The sequence below is a fragment of the Phycodurus eques genome, chromosome 20, assembly GCF_024500275.1.
Source record: "Phycodurus eques isolate BA_2022a chromosome 20, UOR_Pequ_1.1, whole genome shotgun sequence".
NCBI classification, from domain to species: domain Eukaryota; kingdom Metazoa; phylum Chordata; class Actinopteri; order Syngnathiformes; family Syngnathidae; genus Phycodurus; species Phycodurus eques.
Genome location: NC_084544.1, coordinates 1,492,524 through 1,516,867, shown reverse-complemented (window position 1 = coordinate 1,516,867; position 24,344 = coordinate 1,492,524). Strand labels below are relative to the sequence as shown.

General features: G+C 47.3%; 1 protein-coding gene across 1 annotated transcript; it reads left to right on the top strand.

The window, feature by feature from the left end:
* Positions 1-46: 46 nt before the first annotated feature.
* On the top strand, positions 47-23,889 carry sall3b (spalt-like transcription factor 3b). The gene is made up of 3 exons (XM_061665611.1): positions 47-89; positions 20,006-22,863; positions 23,370-23,889. The coding sequence occupies exons 1-3, from the start codon at positions 47-49 to the stop codon at positions 23,742-23,744; spliced, it is 3,276 nt and encodes a 1,091-aa protein (XP_061521595.1). The 3' UTR covers positions 23,745-23,889.
* Positions 23,890-24,344: the final 455 nt, after the last annotated feature.

Here is a 24,344-nt window from a genome sequence, read left to right as displayed (position 1 = left end):
AGCCAGCGCCGGGTAGCCAAACAAACGTAAACAGACGTAAACAAACATGGCTGATGTTTTGGGCGACGCGTCGTTGGAGTCACTATCAGGTATTTGGTTTTTTGAAAACATTTTGTATTATATTCCTACATTGGTATTCATAAATGTACGTTTTCAGCCCCACCTAGGCAAATAAGAGCAACACTGCCGGGCGTTATCACCCGTAACGTCAAAAAACGTTCAGCTGTGCTTGAATTTTCCCCCGAGCTGATGTGACATCTTCCGACCAGCAGGGGGCAGCCTCGTATAGCACAATTCCCTTGTAATATGCAGTCATGTCATTTCTCATTTTCCTCCGAGTGGCAGGGGGGGTCTTCATCCACCCCCTGGGACTCCCACTGCCCCCAACCCCTTACTACTTTCTCCCCTCGCCCATTAAACGTGCCACAAACAAGAGGGGTTCATTAGATTTGAATTGATCGAGTGGTAGTCGTACTTGTAGGTCACAAGGCCTTTGCTTTCGTCCAGGACTCTCAAAAGCCTTTTATTTATCAATGATCAGCCACCAGTAAATATGACCATTGCAGGAGGTTATGAATCATGTCCATTTATTTTTACGTATGTGTTTATCGTGAGTCTGGGGCAATCCAGGACCGGCAAGTGGCGGAAGTCCGCCCGCCTTACCTCGATTAACGACCCAACCGGCCGGACGCCATCCCGCCACGTCGAGATTTACCGGCAGCCGTCGGAGGGAGAAAAGGCACAATTTGGCGAGGAATCGGCGGAGACGGGATGATCTTATTTTGGAGGAGGACGGCACGGAGGGCCTCTTCCCGAAAGGACAAAATAGTAAATATTGAGCCCGCGAATGAAGTGTCGAGCTCCCTCGGTGAGATTATTCCCTGGATTAAAAAAGAAAGAAAGAAAGAAAAAGCGGCGTTCCGTTCATTTCGGATCGGCCGCTTGATTCCTGCGGCTAACTGACATCGTGACCTCAACTCGCCTTTCAGGCGTTATTCTTCTGTTTTGGACCAAAACAACCTCTTGGGCTCAATTGTTCGTACTTTATATATTTCCATAGCGTTTTTAGTATGTCAAAAATGGAAATATTAACTCTTTGCATGGCGTTATTGTTGGTTGGCAATATAGGCTCTTTAAAGCCTTAAAATGAATGACAACAAATGATGTTCAACGCAAGATGACAAAGTCACTCTCCATTATTAGAATTGTTGAAATCAACCCAAAACATTAAAAAAAAAAAAAAAACAAGACGGCAGGAGGACAAAATAATAAGTACGTGAAAATGAAATACTAGCAAATAAAAATAAATAATGATAAATAATAAAAATGGATGTAGATATAACACAAATATAAATGTACAATGTAAAACATGAATAATAAAATAAAAATGTATAATAATAAAGATGTAAACATACAAATAGTACACAATGAATACATAAATAAACATGCAATATTTACAGTAAAAATGAATTTATGGTACAGATAAAACAAATAAATATGATAAACAAATCAAATAATAAATAAATGAAATACTAAATACACAAACAGACAAATATATGAATGAAGATCAAATACAATCATTACAATTGAATATAAAACACAAAAAATATACAGAAATAAAATAAAAGAAACCTTCCGTTCCACGCTGAGTTAAATGCACTTATTAAAAAAGAAGAATGAAAAATGTATTGGATCAGAACCTATTTAAGTGATGCTTGCAAGTGAACTGTCAATAGGGGGCAGTATGTATATCTGTCGAAATCCTGATATTCCCTCCATATTCTGCAGTGCTGTTGTCAGCGTGTGCGGTCACTCGAGTTCCTCCCTTTCAATTAGCGCGACGGGCCTCTTTAGTAAAACTAATGAGGCTAATTTCAACATTTGTCGGCACGGGCCGGCCGGCGGTGTTTGTTGCCTTCTAATGGCGGACAGCGCGTTAAGTGACTGGGGCAGTCCTATCAATCGGGCCGCTAATCAGCCCAATCAGCATTTCCGTTGCACTTAATTGATCGAATGGGCCTCAGTTGGACCAACGGCAGAGTGCTGCCGCGGAAAGTGTGAAGCACAAGGACGACGACCGCCTGCGGCGCTTTTTACTCTCCTTTAATTGCCATTTACGTAGTGTGGCCTGATCACTATTCGGTTTTTGGTCGGGCCTGATGCTAATGTGTCGCGTTAACGCCCCAAGAACCACAAAGTTGACAATTCAATGCATGTGTTGCTGCACTGTTTGCGTTCAAATGGTTCGGTTTATAATATTGAGATCAGCTGTTTAAAGGTGTATAATTACCGCAACACGGATGCTAGTTTCGTGAGCTTATCTAGGGCAATTTGCCTGGTGTGTTAGCATTAAGCTAGCGGTCTCGCTCGTAAGTCGAGGTACCACAGAATGCTGAGCAAATGTTTTTGTGCTACGTTTGCCTAATGCGACAAAATTGAAGACAACCTTTCAAAAGTTGTCGCCTGAGCTCGTGCAATTCGGAATTCGATCAAACGTGGCAGGAAAAAATACATGTTTTTTTTTTCATTTTTTTTATTCCAACTTTGTTTTGTGTGGCACGAGGCTGGGAAATATGGCTATAAAATAAAATCTCTTTTTTTTTTTCCTATCTCACAAAAATACAATTTCAGATCTGATATTTTTTTAATTAGTCGATAAAATCGATTGATCGTCCAACCACTGGCCACTTCATCATACACCAAAAATGTTGCCTTTGACATGATTATTCCATATTTTGTAACTCATTAGTTTTCATGGTAGAGAGTTAAATAATTCAGGAGGATGTGTGTGCTATTTGGGTGAAATCCAAGCTTTTGTGCTTTTGTTTGCCCATTTTGGCCCGCTCGCTCGCCACTTTTTTAACTTTGAGCACCCGGCTTTTTATTTTATCGGCTTTTCCGCCACGACACGTTGGGCTGTTGGCTCATGATTAGCGGAGATTGTCTGGGCTCGCTCGTAAAAGCCGTGCTTAAAGAGCCATATTTATTGTTCCATTTACACGTTTTGGAGGCTAATCGTTAGCAATTAGGATTTTGTATCCGTGTGTGTGAGGCTCACGTTTGTGCATGTCGCCCTCAAGCCATGACAAAGGTCCATTACCTTGTCTGATCTATTAACGAGGACTAAAAGCTGCATTAGGATGAAGTGGAGTCACTCCTAAACTAGGCAGCCTTTTTAAATTTTATTTTATTTTATTTTTTTGACACAGAACATTTAGCGCCTCGCTCGGCCGCTTCGTGGCTTAATGCCTTTCAGTGGTGGGAAATAACGACGTAAAACGACTGACATTTGTGCTTTTTTTAATTTGCTTTCTCATCAAATCTATGCGACGTACGCGTCTATGTATTTTACCGCCCCTTGGTGGCAAAGGAGCAGCACAATGTCAATGGACATTGAAGCATGTAATCATGATGCACAAACTATTGAACGGTTTCAATTTGAATTAAATATGTTATTACTGTACGTTTTGATAAATAAAGTTCAATACTGTAGAATAAAATGCTTCTAATGAATAAATGTGTGAAAAAGTTTAAGTAAAAGAGTTTTTTTGGGGCACTGGAACAGATGAATGCCATTTCCACACATTTCAACGGAGAAATATGTTTTATTTTCAATTGACTCAAGATGGCCAAAGTAATGAAGGTACAGGAACCGCAAGTACAGTCAACGGCGACATTACGCACCGTAAATAAACGTGAACATTAATAAACGGTCAAAACAATGTTGTTTCAATGTGCGCAAAACCCTATTCATTTTAAAAAGATTTCATTACCTGTAAAAAAAAAAACCCCAAAAAACAACTCAATATATCGAGTCTATTGATTATGGAAATGATAACAAGCACAAGATGATTTTTTTAATTACATTTTTTTTTTTACGTTTGTTAAGGTTTTACATTTAACTTTAAAAGATCAAATGACATGTAGTTATTAGTTTCAAAAGATAAAATGATGTATTGTTTTTGTATGTCTGTGCAAGAACCTGATTGATTTTGATCCATTTCCAACGTCGGTAGGTGAAGAACTTTCTGACAAGAATGCAATTTGTTTTGGGAAGTCGAAGCTGTCCAATGTCCGCCTAGCAACAAGTGACCAACATTTTAAGACTTTTCTGGGGCCCATGGCTGCACCGTTTCTGTACATATTTTTACACATTTAAAGTCAGTAAATCCAATTTCCGTCAAATATAGAATGCTTCCCCCCCCCCCCCCCCCCACACACACACACAAATGCACACAGCGTGGGCTTGATATCAAAGATGCTGAAACTCTATTCACCTACATCAAAGGTGGCCTTTATGCAAATGAGACGGACGCATAAAAGAAACGCCGTTATGAGCTCCCACAACAAAGCCCAAATCAAGCGAGGCGACTTGAAACGCGACGGAATACATTTATGATGCAGTCATAATAAGCCTCATATTCAATTATTTTCTCGTCATTTCTGAACTTGTTTTTTTGGTGATAAATCCAATAAACGGTAAAGATGAAAGAGGAGCGTTTGATATGCAGACAAGACGGCGAGGCCTCGTCACATTTGAAGCGATTGCAGCCTTGGAGGAAATGCAAATGGCCGCCCGGTTAAATTGGATTCAAATCAAAAAGATGGCGGAGGGAAAAAAAAGCTGGTAAACGAGAATAAAAAAAAGGCGACGGTGGTCAAAACCGAGGTGTCGGATAACTCCGCGGTTTGATTTACTGCGCGGGGAGCGGCGTGGACGCCCCGGCGCGCTAATCGAACGGATGATTTACGCCCGCCCCCCTCGGTGACATCACCACTTCTCCTGATTGAGAGGCGGATAAAAACACACCGCCGCCAGTACTGTACGCCAGAGCCAAGATGGCGGCCGCACTTGAGTCGCTCATGTTATCATACGAAATCAAATGGGCGGGCCGAGCTAGGCTAGCCACGAGGTAAAAGCTATAAGTTGGGTCGTCGCACGTTCTTTTTCTCAGCTGTTTGATGTGGCCGACACGAGCGCGTTAAAAAAACGACGTCAGAATAACTACGTACAGTACGTGCACGCTTTTGTCAGAAAAGAGCCGTCTGCCGAAGTTGCGAGGCCAAAGCCCCGTTTGCCCCTCATACAAACTTGATCTAGTTATGTTTTTATACGAAATAAAAGAACACAATTCTATTGGAAATCGACAGTACGTAGATCAACAAATTCTTCTTTTGCCCGTTGCGTTTGCGTGGCCACTTGTTGCTAGGCGGAATTCATCCTCGACAGTTCGCATCACACAGCAAAGGAAGGACGAGGATAGTGGACGGAGAGTGAAAGGTCATGTGAGGTTTTGCGACAAAATATATTTCATTACGTATGTAACAATAACGCCGGAGGATGGCTGGGATAGATACGGAAAATGGAAATGTAACAATAACGGTAATATAAAAGAGCCACCTGCTAGACTTTGGTAGGGCACTGCCCCACCTGCCCCTAATGCAAGCTTTACCAGATTTGATCAATTCATTTATTCAAATGATGGATGGAACTTGAGTCTTGTGATAAGTTGTTCATTTTCGACGTGTTCACTCATTCCATTTTGGCTTTTTATCGCCGTATTTTGGTCCATTCATTTGACTGTAAACTTTGTCTCAAATGAACGTGTCAGTGGCCTGCAGGGGAGAATTCCTTTGTCTGCTAAAAACGCTCATCGTATATTCAAGTATATTAACTGCCTTTCCTAAAAAAAAAAAAAAAAAAAAAGTCAGGCTAATGTGTTTAGTTTCCGTTTAGTTTTGGCTTGAATGATTAATATGAAATATTAAACGGTCACTAGCACAGATGTCCGAAAGGGTGCGCTTTATCCAAACAGGAGATCAGACACTTGACTGCAGTTGCGGCGCCCCCCCACTGACAGCTTAGAGATCCCCCCGCGGGCAACTCGGCGGCGTCTTCCGCCAGGACGTCCCGACAGAAGATGATGCATTTGATTTGAAGTCGAGCAAAAAGTGCCGGCGATGATCTTTGAAGGTGAGGGCCTCCTGCGGCCCCCCGCTGCAGAGTTAATTAAAGACGAAGGCGGCTCGGTGGCGAGCTCGGCGGGAAGGATCTGATCTTACTGAGGATTTGGATGCTAATCGTTGACTTTGGCTAAAAGGATCAAAACATGCAATTGACGCTGCCTTCATGTCTTATTCGCAACCTAGAGTTACAAATCTGACGAGTGTTCTGTTGATGGCCACTTGTTGCTAGGCAGAATTGATGGGGCACAATTATTAGTGACCCAGAAATTGGCAAGCGTGAGTCGGACATAGAGATTTTGTCCCCCATTTCGGTCTTATTTTAGTATGTTGCCATGTAGAATTGATGGGGCACAATTAGTGGTGACCCGAAGCCAAACTGAAAAAAAGATTTTTTACATCACACATTTACATTTGTTGCTACTGTAGGCACAGACCGGAAACCCTCCACCACCATAAAGATTATTTATACACGTATGAATTAGCAAGCTTTCTCTACCATGGCGCCCTGTGTCGGCTCTGGTTGGGGCACTGCCCTGTTTTCTCCTAAATACTAGATGTCCCCTGATGTTTATTAAAACCGTTGCCATTGTGCCAAAAGTGAAACGTTGGCATAGCTGAATCAGCCATATGCAAGTACCTTTTTTTTTTTTTTTTTTAAACCTCACAGTTTTGCAAGGCTGTTTGTTGCTAGGCAGAATTGGTGGGGCAAATTATGAGTGACCCCAAAAAAGGGCATACTTTTTTAAAACCTAGTGATGTCATATGTTTGTATAGCATTTTATGAGGCGAAATTGGTGGGGCGCAACTATAGTGATCCAAAGTTAAACTGAAAAAAATGGCATGCGCTTCCAATTTGTTGCAAGTTAGAATTTGCGCTAGGCAACCTGGGGCAGAAGGCTAATGTGCCCCACACAGCAGAGAGACACCAACACACCCACAGCATAATAAGGATCATTTATGTACGATTGAACTCAAAAAGTATTTGGAATTAGCAAGCTTTCTTTACCATGGCGCCCTCTGTTGGATTTGGAGGGGCAGTGCCCCACTTTCCCCTGAAATGCTAGTTGTTGATTAGGACCCAAGTAGCTGTGCCAAACAAGTCATAAGCAAAAGTGCTTGCGTGTCCTTATCTTCAGCGGTGGGTCCCTTGTAGCCACTGCTAATCGCTAAGTCTCAACCCCCCCCCGGCGCGTTTTGGCAGCACGCCGCCGAGCTTTTTTGGCCGCCCTTCCGTGTTTTCCGCCGTTGTTTCCTGGAGGCCTGAATGGGATGGGTCGCTTGCAAAATGACAGGACACGCCAACAAATTGCATCACTTCTGGCTCAGCGGCCGAGGACAATGGCCAGCCGTATGCCACTTTGGGGGGGGGGGGGGGGGGGGGTGACCTGAAAGACTAGCTCTCATTTCAATGCGCTGGCTTCCAAAGCCAGATAGCCCCGCGCCAACCTCTCACCTCCCAACTCGGACCCCATGGTTACGGCATACGCGCATGCAAGGACCCGGCGTGACGCAGACGTACGAGTCCACGTGTCGCCCGATGACGCGAACAAATTTCATTTCAATAAGAGCCGAGCGCACGCTGAATTTTCCCACATTCCCACACTATTTGCGCCGTACGGCTTCTTTTTCCACTCTATGTCGCGGGGTCCGTCACGTTCCGTCGAGGGTTTCCGAGGACGAAGCGTGGACGCCTGGCAGCTTTGGAGCAAGTTTGTGTCCCCGGCAGAGTCGAAGAAGCTCTTCTGCCGGAGTCGGCGTCAGCGCGGGGGGCCCGTACTGCTGCTAATAAAGTTGCCAATGCGACAGTAAAGAAAAGGATACTAGTCTGACCTTAGCAAAATGGCCACCTACAACCAAGGCAAACTGGAAGTGGTCAGCCGGTTTTATTTTCCTGCTCCTTTGCCAGTTGTTGCTAGGCAGATTTCGCCCTTGGCAGAGAAAACTTGATTCATACCGTACAGTAATTTCTTTAGGTATGGTGTCATTGATCTTTTCTTTTATTTAAGATGATATTCCGTCATTTAATGACTAAAGCAAGAATTTAAACGTGATCGGTTGTCCAATTTCGAGGCCCTCTCTGATTGGACAGCTTTATTCGTTGGCTCATTCTGCGATTCGTTTGGCTGCCATTGAGGGAAACGGGTTCATTTTGAAATAGTGAGTGTGCTTTTTCCAATGTGGGAACATCTCATCATTAAGCATGGAGATGTATTCCGTCAATCTTACGTCATCTTTTTTCTTTTCTTTTTTTTCTTTACTACGGAGTGAAGGGGAGTCGCTGGGGGGGGGGGGGGGGGGGGGGGCGGCGCTTGTGGATGATTAGCTTCTTTTTGTCTTCTGTGTTTTTTACCCCCCCCCCCCTGAGAAGATTAAATATTTCTGCTTGGGAAAGTCTTTTTAGGGCGCCACTGACTGTTGTCCCGCTGCACTGTCACCCCTCCTCCCAATCAGCACATGCCCCCCCCCCCCCCACACACACACACAAAAAAGAAAACATCTCCCACATTTTGTCATTCGAAAATCGAGTGAAAAAATGTAATCTTCTCACAAAGAATAGAAAAAAAGGAGGCTATAGAGGATTTTTTTTTTTTTTTTTTTTTTGCAAGTGGCCTCTTTATTTGGTGGCGGGGGGTTGTGGGGTCCCCCACCCCCCCCCTTCACAGTATCCACACACAACGGGGCTCCAATCTGTCAAATAATTAGCCAGTGTGGCAGGACAAAGCTTGCGTTTCATACATCAGCGCTTGAATGCATCCTGACCGTATTGTGACGGCTCATGGGAACTTCAGCTGGCTCGCCTCCGCAACGGGGAAAAAGTAGTCAACAACTTGATTTGTTCCATGTTTGATATGTTCTTCAACTTTGTTGCAGCCATTTTTGATTACGATTTGGGTTCCAATTTTTCCCGTGACAGACAGTTTTTATTCATCTAAAGGGTAACCTGGTTTATATAGTTCCCACCCCATAGTTTCTATCACCCTTTTTTTCAGGTAACGCTAAGTATAATCTAAAAAAAGTAAATGAATAAAAACAAGCAAATTAGAATAAATAAACCAAAATAAATAAATACATAGAAATAAATAATAATAAGCAATAATAAATACAATAATGTATGATTAATTAATAATTTCATAGTCATAAAATCAATATGAATCAAAAGAAAAATAAATGAAGTAAACTATCACAAATAGAAAATATGTACAATATAAACTATAAAATAACAAATTTAATAAATGCAAAATCAATTAATAAAATAATGTATTATATATACATATATGTGCATCGAGAAATGAATGAATAAAATATAAGTCAATGATGAAACACAAAAAATACGAAAATAAATTAAACCGAAATCAACAATTAAATGAAATAGTAAATCGAATTTTATAAATAACGAATCTATAAAAGTTCAATAAAAATCAATCAACTCACTCAGCAAACACTAATCAATACATACTTAAGCCAAAACGAACACAAAATACTTTCATATATGAATAAATACAAATAAGTAAACTCAAAATCAACATGTTGAATCATGAAGGTGGAGAAATATTTAAGAATGAGTTTGTTGTTGTTGTTGTTGTTTTTTCAGAGACCGTTCAGATTCCCATTTGATGTGCGATCTCCCGATCATTTCGTTTGTCCTGCATGCGGTCGAGTTCTTTTAAATGGACGTCATCGGCGCGGCGAGAAGTTAAACAGTTCTTGACTGTCATGTGACACAAATCTCTCGCGGCCCCCTCAATGTTGCTCTTTATTTGCCTCCACCCCGCCCACCCCGCCTCTTCCCTCAGCTCCTCCGAGACTGCGATTTATAAACACAACACGCCGCACAATGGCCGCCTTGTTTGCTAAACGGGATAGCCTTAACGGAGACTTATATTTCCAGGATTATATCTGCATTCACTTGCAAATCATTGGTGGGAGCAGTGAGAGTAACGGGGGGGGGGGGCTTCAATGCTCTTCCTCTGTCTATGAATAATAGTATCATTTGAATTAAGTGGACACCTGGTGCAGCGGGTTCGGGCCGCGGAGGCGGCCGCTGACCCGCGGCCGCTTGCCAACTTCCCGCTTTCCCAGCCGGTCCTTTATCCGTCCCCCGCGGCCTCCAGTTACGCTCCCGCCCGCTCGCCGCTAAATGCCACGCACTTGTAACTTTAGTCTCCCCGCCGCCGCCACCGCCGCCGCCGTCTCCACCATAAAAAAAAAAAAAAAGAGAGAGAACAGGAAGCAGGAGAAATTCTTATCAATCTCCTCTTTAGATTTTGAAAGAGCCGGCCGGTGTCCCGTTACCAGGGAAAACAGTTCCAATTAAATAAAGTAAAAAAAGATAAAATGACAGCTCGGCGGATCCGCCGCTAAAGCCGCCTTTTGTTGATTTATTGTACATTAGTCAGCCAGCCGTGCACGCCAAACCAAAGAGTGGGATTCTATTTGCAGGCGTCCCGCGTGCCCGCCGCACACAATCGGGCCTGTATTGCAAATTTCGACCAGGATGGAGCTCGAGCGGCCCGGGACAAAAACACAAAGTTTTTCAAGTCCAGCGCCCGCTGTTGACGGAGGCTCACAAACGAAGCTTTGTTCCCAAAAACGCGCAGATGTCCGGTCCGGTCGTCGGAGCTCCACAACTGTTGGGGAACGCTCTTAAGGGGGCGTGGCCAGCGCGAGCCAGCTCACTTTTCCCAAACGGAAAGCAATGCCGTTGAGGTCAAAGTTGACCTTTGCCGCAATCCGAGGACCCTGACGTTGAATTCCGAGTTGCCGCACAGAAGGCGACGGAGGGATGATGGGCAGCCGTGTCGCGTGACTGGCCCAAAGGTCGACGTTTGCGCCCGCGTTGTCTCGGTCGGCGTTTCCAACCCGCGCGCGAATGCAAAGCGCACTTCCTGAGAATCGTTCGAGCGCACCTTGTTTTTCAATCCGGAAAGATGTTTTGAAATTTGGCAATCAAATGGGATGCGATGATATCATCCGCCGAACATGTTGTCCTCTTCCACGTGTGGAAACAAAGAACGTCAGTTTCGGGCCAGTGATTGCACAGGTGTGCCACGCAAGGCCTGGGGGCCAGATCGGGCCCGCCGCATCTTTTTACGTGGCCCGCGGAAGCGAATCGTGCGCGTCAACTTGCTGTTTTCCCGCAGAATAGCAACATTGACAATTGTCGACCATATGGCGAGACGGTTTTGTGACTCATCCCCCTTTCCAAATAAACGGAAGACCACTTGAATACTTTTTTTTTTTTTTTTCCACTGGCTTCCGATTTCAAAACTAGCCATCAATTTGTTGTGCCCTCCGAGAGAAAGCAAAATGACCATGTGGCCCGCGACGAAAACGAATTTGACAACCCCGATTAGTGTGACGACACGTGCCTTAGTATTCTTCTTATTTATTTATTTGATACAAATATTTTCAAGGGATATTGTTTGACAACATTGTTTTGGCAACGGGTGAAGATTTGAGCCAGGACGTTAATGAGCAAGTTGACTTCCACCGCACGGTACGTTTTCTGTCCATCTCTTCGTATCCTAGCGCCGAGCTGTATTTCTGCCGAGTCGTGACGCGTGTCGTCTCGGTCAGACATAACCCAAACGCGAAGCGCGACCGCGCATTTTCCTCACCGCTCTACCTTGTGTAATTTGTCCGTCTGAACGTGCAGCCGACGACGATCATCTGACTCGGAGACATTTTCCCATCGACGTTCTCGCGCCGTCAAATAAACAGTGTGAACCGTGACTGTGCACTTATCCGGAACCCGCGCCTCCTGTCCTAGACTTCTTGGCCGCAGTCAGATTGTCAAATGAAGGGACGGAAAGGGACCGAAACACATTCATATTTTCACCAAAACGATCACGTACTTCGTGCCAGCTACATGAGACGAAGCGTTGCGCAACGGTCATCGTCTCAGACTTTTAGCTGGCCCTAAGCTAACCTGTAACACTCACTCGAGCCCCAATGGGAACCCCAAATGATTATTAGACCCCATTTTGAAAACTGGTTATGGAGGCGTAATCGGATTCCTGATCGACCGGCTTTTCGATTCTCATCGGGTGAGGTTTTGTTCAACTTCGGACTGTCACGTACGTGGTTAGGGCGAGGGCGAGTAACGCAAGGCAAGAACACGGCGGACCCAATTGCAGGGAAGCAGGGGTGCGGGAGTCTCAACATAATAATATTGCATCTTCAAAAAGGGAAAACTGAACAAAGTCCCACAACAGATACCAATCAAATCAAAGTAACAAAGAAACGCTCGATTAGATCTAAAACTGGAAACAAACTATGACCTGTGAGTAAGACGTGGAATAGAAAGGGAAAAGGACACCTGACGATGACATACCGCAACGATAAAGACAACCGGCGACTATGACGTGGCCAAGGCACGTGACAACGGCAATGAGCCGACCGCAACTGAAAGAAACCGGGGAACGAAATACAAACAAATTGACGAGACAACGAGGAACACCTGGACGAGACACGCGTGGCTGGAGAGAGCTGATTGGTCGACACAAGGTAGAAGCGAAAAACAGGTGGACGCGACAACCTAATGAGCACACGACAAACATGGAACAAAACTAAACACAACCCAAACCAAAACACAGACCATGACTACGGACGGAAGATGCAGCGTTCCCACAACGCGCTCGTGATCGGTAATGCGGCCTCGGCGGAACAAAAAGAAAAGGACGCCACTTACTGAATGTCAGGAGACCAGAAAGCGTAATGCAGTTCTTGCGCACCTCACAAGATGTCAGAGTGCCGGAGGAAATTGACCCAATTCCACGCTTACCGGTCCGGAGAAAATCAAATATTTGGATTTTTAAGACCAAATGATACAAATACTCGAAACATTGAGACCGAGACGAGTCAAAGGAGACTCGGGGGGGTCCTCCCGAGAGACGTCCGAGCGAGGTGAGCGTCACAGCGGCCTCGCAACTCTCCTGCCTCCCGCGACGTCCGCTTTCGACCCCAAAAGATGCGAGCCCGATCGCGGCCGACAACGAGGCCGCGCCAGTCTTCCGAAGAAGAAGAAGTGCTAAGCGGGAAGTGGCCTCGTCTTTCAAGGTGAGGCTTCTAGGAGCTAGCGTGCGGCGCTCCGTAATCCAAGAGGGCTCGGGGTCACATTCGCACCGTTCAGGCCCGAGCGGCCGTCACGTATTCCTTCAAATCCGAATCGGCCGTATCGATCGCGTTATCGGGCCGGGCCTACCGATCCCTCCTGTGATTGATAGTTCTCATTTTCACACACAAATCCCTTTGCTGTGATTCTATGGGGAAAGATAAGCTGAGCGAGTGTAATTGTCGAAGAGCAGGACGCCACCCAGGCAGGAAACCAACGTTCCGCCAAATGTTGTTCGGATAGCAGCAACTTTCATTGAGAGTAAATCGCACGAACCCGCCTGGGATTTACAAGCCTCGGACATCTCTGTTTCGTAAACTCACCTCGTTTTGATTTTGGATTTTGTTTTATTGTGCATTTTTCATGCAGCAGCAAAATCTTTTTGTCACCGGCTTGGTGCAAGCGTGAGAAGAAGTCTGTGGGAAATGGCTTGCGGATGATTGAATATGGGAATAATGCACTTGAAGCGCTAGTATACTTGCGCCTTGCAACCCCGAAAAAAAGGACTACTTTTTTTTTTCACTAGCCACTTTATCACCTTTTTGACTCAATACGCTCATTTTTTTGAAATACATTGCAAGTGATTCTTTATCGTTAGTCGGGTACTCAATGTACCTGGAGTTGATGGGCAGTTCAATTCAACCGCTGCCAACGATGATCCGGAACTTTCTTTGCATCATCTCGAGAGGTTTACCGACCTACTTTCTCAGGCGTCGACGTCGCTCTCCCGCGGAATCGTCCGTCTCGCTGCCGTCGGCCGGCCGGCCGACTCGTGGCTAGTACGTTCCTTTTTCACCGAATAGTTTTAGTGAGTACGTGAAAAAGAAAAATGGGAGTCGGTGAGTTTGCGGTGATTTGTGAATCTGCCACATTTTTCTTTCTCTACCTTCGCGGACGTATCTTAATAAATACACTGGTACATCGACTTACGAGTCACCCGACGAGCTATCGCGCGACCGATCTGTTTTTGTCTTGATTCGCGAAGCCGAATTTGACATAAAAGCCCGAGATGGGAGCAGCGGATGTCACGAGAAGCAGCAGTTTGGCAGACGACTCAAAAACGATTCTTCTGCAAAACTAAAGCGAAAACAAACTCAATTAAACGGCGTTTATTTAACCGAACCACATCACTTTGCTTTCTGAGCGTTCGCTAGCTTAATGCTAACCACACACCGTAGACGGGCTAGCACAACTAGCATCAAGTTGCAATACTTAACCTTTAAACAAGTCATATCGGAACACAAGCCAGAGAGACGATATAATACTCGCAGGAATATGTTCTTTATCCTCTGCGAAGAACGACCAGCATTATTGCAGCAGAGTTATGATGGTCTTCTTCTGCTTTATCATCAAATCTACGTTTTGTGTTTATGTATTAGATTGCCCCCTGGTGGGCCCATTGAATTAACACGTGCGATCATGATGCTCAAACTGTTTAATTCATTATATTCGATTTCATTCTGTACAGTGCAATTTGTTGTTTCTTCGTAAGAACATGACAAAATGGTACACTGTACATTCCCAACAGATGACCAAAGCAATTTCATTCAAGCGGCGCTTCCAGTTGCTAGAATCGCGTCGGGAGATCACGGCGGAGTCGCGGCCGGTTCGAGCCGGCGCGGCGCGGCGCTGCGGCGATTAGCGGGGAATCGATATCAAATCAAGGGCGCGGGAGTGTCCCGATAAGCGGCGGGCTATTCGTCACAAGCAAACGCGATGGTTTCCCAAAGAGAGGATTTTCCGGCCACGAGAGGATGGCCGGGCCTTATCTCCCCGTAGCGCCGCAACGCGAGACGACACGGCGGCGATCAATAGCGGGGTGCTCGTGTCAAGTACTTGCAATGATCGACAGCTGATTCTGTCCTGAGCACACACTCCCCTCGCCAAAGTACATCTTTTCCCAGCACATGATTACAAGTTCAGGCACAATGCTGCCTGAAAAGGAGGATTACCGCTTTGTTTGCGCGAAGGAGCGCTCTTCACTCGCCATCCAAGAAGTCAAAACGTCACTTTGTCGGATCTTCGGTAATTCCGTGACATCACACGTAGCCGGAAACAAAACAATCCAAAAATGTCATTTGGTTTGTGTTATTGGGAAGGTCCGTTTCTCAGCACACACGTTTGTATACGGTTGAACGCGTGTCTCCGCATTCACTCTTCGATGAACAGCTGCAAGCAAGTGTCAGCGTTCAACCTTTTCTTTATGTCCTGCGTAAGTTGAAAGAATGTCTCGTAGCGTTCACATAATCCGAACGAGAAGAAACCTTTTTGAGTGTGAGCGCTCATATCTCAGCAGTCGCACCTTAGAACAAATGTACAGCTGAGAGCACATCTCTCAGCATTGGCATGACGATCATCGCAAGAGGAAACATTTCCGTGCGAGTGCGGTTCTCAGCGTTCATGTTTGGCGCGCAACCGAAACCTTGGCTCCCAGCGTTCACCAAGTACAAAGTGTCTTTTTAATGCACGAGCGTGCTCGTCTTTCAGCATTCACCAAATAATAGCTATTTTCAAGCGCAACTATTTGAATCATCATCTGTCAGCACTCACCTCATAACAATCATGCAAATATTTCTGATGCACATCTGGATGGGTGTAAATGCTTGTCTCTCAGCATTTATCTCAGTGTGGACATTTTGAATACACAACAGCATCGGTGTGAAAGCTGGCCTCTCAGCATCCGTGACGTTTGACGGCACATGCTGCATCGTGTGAATGCTTGTCCCTCAGGGTTCGCCTGATACGTGAAATAGCTTGAATGCACAATACCAGTGCGAATGCTTGCCTCTCGGCATTCTGCAAAATTATGGGAGTATGTTTCAGTACAACAGAAAACTTGTCTCTGCGGCATTCAGCTGGCATACGCGAATACAACTAGGAATAGTATCGGTGTGACTGCTAATAATAATCCGAAAAAAACCTTGGGGTCACATGTGAAAAGCTGATTTTTGACGCAAACTCACAGCATTCACATAATGATAAGTCAAATCGTTTGAGTGCACACATTGGCGTGAACGCATTCTGCACAATAATAAAACAATGTATGTACGTACTGGACCGAAAGCTTGTTTTTTTTAGCATTCACCTAATGTGTATAAATCTATACGAAGAGTTTTTGTTGTGAATGCTGAGAGGTGAGCATTCACACAAGATATTAGTCGTCTTAAAACAGTGGATTGTTAATTGAAAAGCAGCATTCGGCATTCATGTTATAATAGCGAATGGTTTGGACACGCAAGCGGCATTGTTGGATTTGTACTGCCCCCAGACTTGATACTTACTTATTATGATTGGAAAATATCTCAAATGCAGAATGAGATACAGTGTGTGTTCATGCACGTCTCTCAGCATTCCCGGCCAGTGTTTTATGGCAGCCAAAGTGTGGGAGGTCCAGCGCACCTCCAGCCTATCACCGCGTGGAGCTCCACGCTGATGCGCCCGGGAGGAGGAGGGAGGCACCGGCCGAGGGAGAGCCTCCGTCCGCCGCCTGCCGCCGCCAGACTGTCTCGGGCGTCGCGCGCCAAACTTCGACCTCCGACCATGCAACGTCAGCGTCTTCCCCCCCCCCCCCCCCCCACCCGACCACCAAAAGTGGGATTGCCGGTCAAGGCGTGCGTGGACCCCCGGGACGTCCCGCTCGGAGCTGTGCGTAAAAGCAGCTGATCGCCCCCAGCAAAAGGGAAGTTGTTGAACGTCATCCCTCATTTCCATACTGAGCGGGGGTCCTAAAAGCATGAGACCCCCACGCCCTCTTCTATCCGCCTCCTCACCGGCGTCGTCGCGCTGACTGACATGCGCAATCGCCCCCGCGGGGCATCCGCAGCGCAGCCTCCTCTCGGCCAGCCGGCAGCCGGCAGCCCGCAGCCCGCTCCCAGAGCCGACGACGGCGGCCCGGGCGGCGGCGTGCACGCGCCGACATGTCCCGGCGCAAGCAAGCCAAGCCGCGGCACCTCCGGGCCGGCCAGGACGAGCCCCGGAGCGGCCTCCGCCTCCTCCGCCGTGACGGTACGTTACTCCCGTGGAAGTTGAGAGCCCCCAAAAAGTGGATGCTAATAATATTACAAAATGTCACGCGACATCACTTTTCATTTTGTTGAGACTTTTGCCATTTTACATACGCTTGCTGTCTATTTTAAATCGGAACCTTTTAGGAGTAAAAAAAAAAGGCTCACGATTTCATTCATTTATTTAAAATCAAACAAATATAGATTGAATATGCAGTATATACGCCATATCTCATTTTTAACATGTTGCAAGTTTAATGGAGCAGAAGATTGAAACTTTTGTTTTCATTTTCATTCTTGCTCCACCAAAGAGTTGTAACTTATACGTTGACATGCCGATTTGGATTTCTCTCTATTCATTTCATTTTTCCTCAACAGCAAACGCGGTTTCAATAATGAGCACGATTGTCCTCATAATAATAATAATAATAATAACAACAACATCCGTAAGCAGATCTTTCCGCCTGTGCTCATATTTTCTAATTGCCGTATCATTTTATTCTTCTACGTGGCGAGCAGATGCTACTCGAACCTTTTCACGCTGCCGGCATTCAATTAATAATAACTCCAAAGTGCCGTTTGGACGGCAGAGCGTAATGTCATGTCAATTGGTCGCCATTGCTGTAATGTAACAAGATCCGCGATTTCAGGTTTTGTCGCTTTGGCAACTATTGCTCGTCCGTCGTTTATTTCGCGGGTCTGCGACTTCACCTCAGTCGACCCCCTTGCGCGCCTCGTAACGCGCTCGGTCCATCGCAGGTTCAAAGGTCAAGCGGCGAGGCCGAGAAGGGAGTCCGCCTGTGGGGGCCCTCCCAAAAAAACAAAACCCGCAGCCGAGAACGGCCGTAAATCTGCTGCTGTGTCGCTCCCTTTATTCCGAGTGAACGACAGTGCTGGAAATGGACGCGTCTTGTTATATTTGGACAAATATTTCAAAGCTGGAATTAAAAAAATTCAAAGCTGGAAATGTCTTTTCTCTGGAAGTAAATCGTACAACGGGAGCATAAAGACGTGCCTCTTTTAGTGGGTTTTTCGTGTGCCCGAATTGCCCGAGACCACCCACTTGGTGAGCTGCTGATTGTTTACCTCTGACAGGGTTCTACTTTGCCACGGATTCCCTTCGCTCGCCACTAATTGCACACTTGCATCGTCAGGCTTCAAAAGTGGAAAGCCGTCCAGTTTTGGGTGCGCCCCCCCCCGGGTTGTCGCGTTTGAAAGAGGATTTCCCGACTCGTATCGCTCGCTGGAGACAATTGGGGCCCGGCAGCTGCGATCGAAGGCAGAAATGCGCGTGAACGCCAGAAAAACACGTGGAGATTTCTTTCGCTTTGAAAGCTTTCGATACACTTCATTACGGCGCGGCAGCGGCGAGCATGCCCGCCTCACGCTCCGGAGGTCGCACGTTTGAATTTCATGTAGTTGAAAAGTTCAAAGGCCAAAGCAGGCGTCCCCATTTTTGGTCACTGGTGTAAAATTAGTTTTTGGTTCTGGTTCCAGGTTAAGTCTGATCATTTTTTTATTCAGGATACTCCAAGTTCATATAAACTGAGCAATGAAGAGGCTCATTTTGAAAAAAAAACATCAAACTTTTATTGAAAAGGTCTTTGAAAAGGTCTTTTTCATCGCAAAACCAGACAGTGCAAAATCCAATTTTCACAAAACTATCAAATTACACTAAGATTGTAAGTTTGATAGATTTCTTTCTGGTTTGACTACATTGGCTCGCTTTTAGAAACGCAGCAACACGTTGGAGTCGCGTTTCGCACATCTGCCTCACAATCGAGAGGTCCGAGTTTGAATCTCGCTCGCACGCTGTGAATAGATGTTTTTTTTTTGGGGGGGGGTGTTTTTTAGCTTTTTGGCTACGTTGATCGTGTTTCCCCGACACAGCGGCGCAGTGGGTCGCACGCAGGACTCGCAGTTAACAGGCCCAGGGTTGGCATCGGAGCCCGGGGATGCTGGGCCTGCAGTCAAACAATAACACGCGTCACAGCGTTTTGAAAGCTTTCGGAGTAGAAATTCAGCACGTGCGCGGCGGTTAGCAGGTTTGCCTCACAGTCGACAGGTTCTGGGTCGGAATCTTGGCGCGGTCCCTCCAGTGTTCCCCGCCGGCACTGCAGAAAATGGAGGCAGGGATGAAAATTGAGCATGAAACACACTACATGCACAGTAGCGCACATAATTCATTTTTTCATTTGGGCAAAGTGTTACAAAGCGACACGCGTGGCGTCGCCCATTGCACGGGTTCTCAGACTGAGGGCCGGGGGGCCTCTGGCGGGCCACGAGACGTTGCTTGGGGGTCCGCAAAATAATTGGCAAAAAATGATGATGTCTTATCTTTTTAAAATATTGCAATGTACATCTGAGGAAACATTACAAACCAATTACTCCTCACCGCCTTAGCTTTAGTTCAATTAAAAGTTTATTCAAGAACAAAAGTCCTATTTTTTTTCACTAAAGGTGTCGTCGCCACAATAAAAGACGTAATGTTACGAGAATAAAGTTGTATTTTTTAAATTCACTTGTTAACATGTGACCTTCTTCCCTTGTTTAACTTTGACTTTAATACCATAATATTCCGATTTTATTCTCATGGAATTAAGAATTTTCATCCCGACAAAATAAGTCTTTGTTCTTGTTCATTTTTTTTCTTGAAAAAAAAAAAAGCCACTTATTCTCCAAACATCACAACTTTTTTTTTTTCTCAAAAAATACCAATTTGTTATCTTAACATTCTGACTTTTTTGGGGTTGAAAATAGGCAACTTGTAAATTCCTATGGCAAGAACTGGGAACATTGTCTTTTATTCAGCTGAGACTTCAGTGCATGGTATATTCTCTAAAATGGGTCAATTGTTGTGATTCTCCACACAACTTGGCGTAACAAAGAACTTATCCCGTGAAATTCATCTGTCTGCCAGACTCCGCGGAAGACGTGGAGAGAGAGGACCCTAGCGGGACTGGAAGTTCCCCCTGCGGCGAGGACACGCACGTTTGCCACCCATGCTGCGCCGAATTCTTCACTCGCCGCGAGCTGAGCGAGCATCGGAAATCCTGCGTCGGGGATCGCTCGGTGTTGATCGAGAGAGATGGCGAAGGCGGTGCCGACGAGTCGCCGACGGGACCCTCGCCGGTTCCCAGCATGGGGTCCGGCGGCTCGTCGGCGGTGACCGACAATGAAAGCCAAGACGAGGCTATGGAGGTAGAACTTCGGCCGCAGGCCAAATACGCCTCTAGCCCAACGCCGCCAGATTCGGCGGAGACCCCGCCGTCTCTGCCGAGCACCAACGTGACCCTGGAGATCCTGCACAGCACCAGGGTGGCCGTGGCCCAGTTCTCGCAAGGGGCGGTCGGCGGCACCGCCGGGCGGTCAGCCTCAGCTGCCGTCCCGGTCATCCTGGAGCACCTGCTGGCGCTGCAGGAGCAACAAGTCCACCAGCTGCACCTGATCGAGCAGATCTGCAGCCAGGTGGCCACCATGAACGGGCAGCCGAGCAAGAAGGCGTTAAACCCAGCCTCCGGAGCCTCTTCCCTCGCGGCACACCCTTACCCTCCTCCCGTCCTCCCGCTGCCAGGAAATGCGCCCCCTAGCGTCAACAGCCAGGCTGCTGTTTCGCTGTCAACCGTGCCTGAAAAGTCACAAAATCTCCCCTCGCAAACTGAATGCAGGCAGCCGGTCTTTAGAGAGGTGGCATGTACTTCAGACTCTCCCTTGGAAAACCCAACTCCATCCCTCTCCAGTTGTAGCAACATCTCTGCATTAATGCCTCCGTACGCTGGCTCGCATCCAAGCTCCCCGAGTCCTCTCTCGCTCGGGCAGGGTAGCCTCCCCTTCCTGCCTCACCCCCCCCCCAGCAGCGTCATCTTCCCCAATCCTTTGGCCAGCATCGCCGCCACGGCCAATGCGCTCGACCCGCTGGCGGCCGTGATGAAGCACCGGAAGGGGAAGCCCCCCGGCGCGTCGTTGTTTGAAACAAAGCCTGGCCCCGAGGAGCCCTTCTTCAAGCATAAATGCCGCTTCTGCGCCAAAGTGTTTGGCAGTGACAGCGCCCTGCAGATCCACCTGCGCTCCCACACTGGAGAGCGGCCCTTCAAATGCAACATCTGCGGCAACCGCTTCTCCACTAAGGGCAACTTAAAGGTGCACTTCCAGAGGCACAAAGACAAGTATCCTCAAGTCCAGATGAACCCGTATCCCGTGCCAGAGTATCTGGACAATGTGCCGACGAGCTCCGGGATTCCCTACGGAATGACTGTGCCACCAGAAAAAGCCGCCGCTTCGTGGCTGGACAACAAACCTGTCTTAGCCACCGTGCCAGCCTCTGTGGGTCTTCCACTCTCCTCCACTAGAGCCAGCATCGGGCGCTCCAGCGAGTCCTCAAGTGTAGCGCCATCTGTTCAGTCCCTGTACCAGCCGGCTTCTGGTGAGTGTGTGTCACCGAGAGGCAGCGAGGCTCGATTGTCTCCGGTTTCAGACACTCAAGAGCCCAACCAGGAGCAAGACGGATCCAGTAACATAAAAACAGAGGAGGTACACCTTCCGCAAAGCTGCTCTCAGATCCTGAGAACTACTCCAGTAACTCAGGCAACCAGCAACACATCTAAAGCTACCACGCCAGAAACTGTAGCATCAGGATCTCCCGCGTCCAGCTCCCCATCGCCGCTCCCGGTAAACTCGGAAGATTTCTCTCCCGGCGGCGCCCTGGACTCTATGCAAACCTCGGAAACCTCAAAGCTGCAGCAGCTGGTGGAGAACATCCACAAAAAGATCACGGACGGCAACAGGTGCGTCCTGTGCAAGCGAGTCCTCAGCTGCCCGAGCGCACTGAAAATGCACTACCGCATTCACACGGGCGAGAGACCCTTCAAGTGCAGGGTGTGCGGCCGCGCCTTCACCACCAAGGGCAACCTGAAGACCCATGTGGGCGTTCACAGGGAGAATCCTCCGGCACAGGTGCAACACTCGTGTCCCATTTGCCAGAAGAGGTTCACCAACGCCGTGGCCCTCCAGCAGCACATCCGCATGCACACGGTCGAGCAGATTCCCGATTCGGCTCTGCTTGATGGGTTTCAGGAGCCGGAGGGAGAGAACGAGAAGAACTTGGATAGTCCCAGCAGCAACGACCTCGCCGATGATGTCTCCATGGAGGGTGAGGACAGGGAGGAAGGACAGCAGGGAGAAAATGTGGTCAGCTCTCCTAAGTCTTCGCCAGAGAACCATCTGATTGACTCCACGACGAACCTCAGCACCTCTTTTGGGGATAAGAATGGCGATGATGACCAGATCCAGATTGAATGCTCTTTAACTGAGAAAGGGATGGAAAATCTGGGAACCACTAGCCCCCCTGCGACGCCGCCTCTATCACCTGCACAAAGTACTGACTTTCGGGAACTTTTCGCTGCGTCTGTGAAGAAAGAACAAATTGAATCTCCTGGCTTTGCCCCCCTACAACTGAAAGGAACACAAAGCATCCCCCACCTAATGACCAGCGGGTCAACTAGACCGATAAAGACAGAGGTGAATGGTTACACCGAACCGTACCCGACGTTTGCCATCAACTTGTCGGCCACCTACCCGTCAGTCACCAGCCCTGGAATAGCCGCCCTGCTGGCACCGGCGCCCCCTCGCCGGGCTCCCAAGCAGCACAACTGCCGCGCCTGTGGGAAGAACTTCTCCTCGGCCAGCGCCCTTCAGATCCACGAGCGCACGCACACCGGCGAGAAGCCCTTCGTCTGCTCCATCTGCGGCCGAGCCTTCACCACCAAGGGCAACTTGAAGGTAGGCCTCACCCAGCGTTGGCCACACAGGAGCGACGTCTCCCTTCCGGGAGCCGCTCATAACGGGGAAACCGCACAACTGTATAATCGCTACAGGTGTAACAATATGCCAAAAAACAACAGCTGGCTATGTACCTTGGTTTGAAGTCCACGGTTCGGTTCACATCCGGTAATGCTACAAAATGCCAAACTAGGCTTATATTTCGTGTAAACGGGGACAGAATTTAACGTGTCAAGTTCAATCTTTTCTTTATGGGATGTACAACATGAATAAAATGTGTCTTCTTTTTAGGAAATGACCAGTAACAGTTTAAACTGTGAATTATCATGCTGTAAAACCACCAATAAGGGCATTTGTTTCGAACACAAGTCAAAGAAAAATGACGCCAAGCCTTCGTGGGCTACGTCAAACGATGCGGAGGTGCGGATCTGGCCTGGGCCTTCAGCATTGTTCGAATTAGCATCTCATGTGTTTTGATGGCCGCCGTCTTTGCCGTCCCTTCGCAGGTTCACATGGGAACGCACATGTGGAGCAACGCTCCGGCCAGGAGGGGGCGGCGTCTCTCGGTGGACAACCCCGTGGCCCTGCTGGGCTCGGACGCCGTCAAGTTCGACCTGGCCGCCCGGGCCGTGCACGTGGACGCCGGCTTCTGGAGCCGCTACGCCGGCGCCATCACCGGCGGCCTGGCCGTGAAGAACAACGAGATCTCGGTGATCCAGAACCGAGGCGTGACACCGCCGCGCCCCTTCGCCACCGCCGTGGACAGAGCCAACGGCGCGGCCAGGCCCGTCGCGAGCCTGTCCAAGAACGGCGTGCAACTGGCGAACGGCAGACATTTTTCGATGCTGATTGATGACAGTAAAGAGCTGGGAATCAACTGATGCAATCGCTTACGGACATTAAAGTATTTGTAAAACAGCTGGTTTCTTTTTGTATACCGTGAATCCCTGCTCATTGCTGGGGATAAGTATGAGACCATATCAAAAAAACATGTGTTTTTTTTTAAATATAGTTTTCCCCCTCACAAATGCTTCAAAAAGACATTTAAACTTATTAAAACGCATTTAAAAAAAAAAAAAAAGTTCTCCAAATCAGAGGCTGAGCGTGCTTGCTTTCAGTGGGGCATTTGCCAAACCTGATCATTTCATCTAATTTAACGCCGCTACCTTAATCCTAACATAGGATTAATCCTAACATATAGCGTCATCTCAAAGCACCACTGTGGCATATATTTTCTCCGCTCTGTGGGAAGGACGACTATTACGGGAGCTTAGTTTGTGACCTTCTCTGCCTCTTGTTCTTGCGCTCAACTGCGCTGCATCTCTTCCAGTAGAGCTCAGTGCTGCCCAGCTCGTTGTGGCACAACGCGGTACTGCAGCTCGATTCGCTCGACATTTGCTTCAAAAGCCACCACATAGCTGGGGAATGCTCTATTACAGATTTATCCATTCAGAGATACCATAAATGTCTTTTTTTTTTCG

Coding starts and splice junctions, on each gene's coding strand:
- sall3b (XM_061665611.1), top strand. CDS start 47: ATGGCTGATGTTTTGGGCGACGCGTCGTTGGAGTCACTATCAG. Junction 90..20,005: donor GTCGTTGGAGTCACTATCAG/GTATTTGGTTTT, acceptor TCTGTCTGCCAG/ACTCCGCGGAAGACGTGGAG. Junction 22,864..23,369: donor CCACCAAGGGCAACTTGAAG/GTAGGCCTCACC, acceptor GTCCCTTCGCAG/GTTCACATGGGAACGCACAT.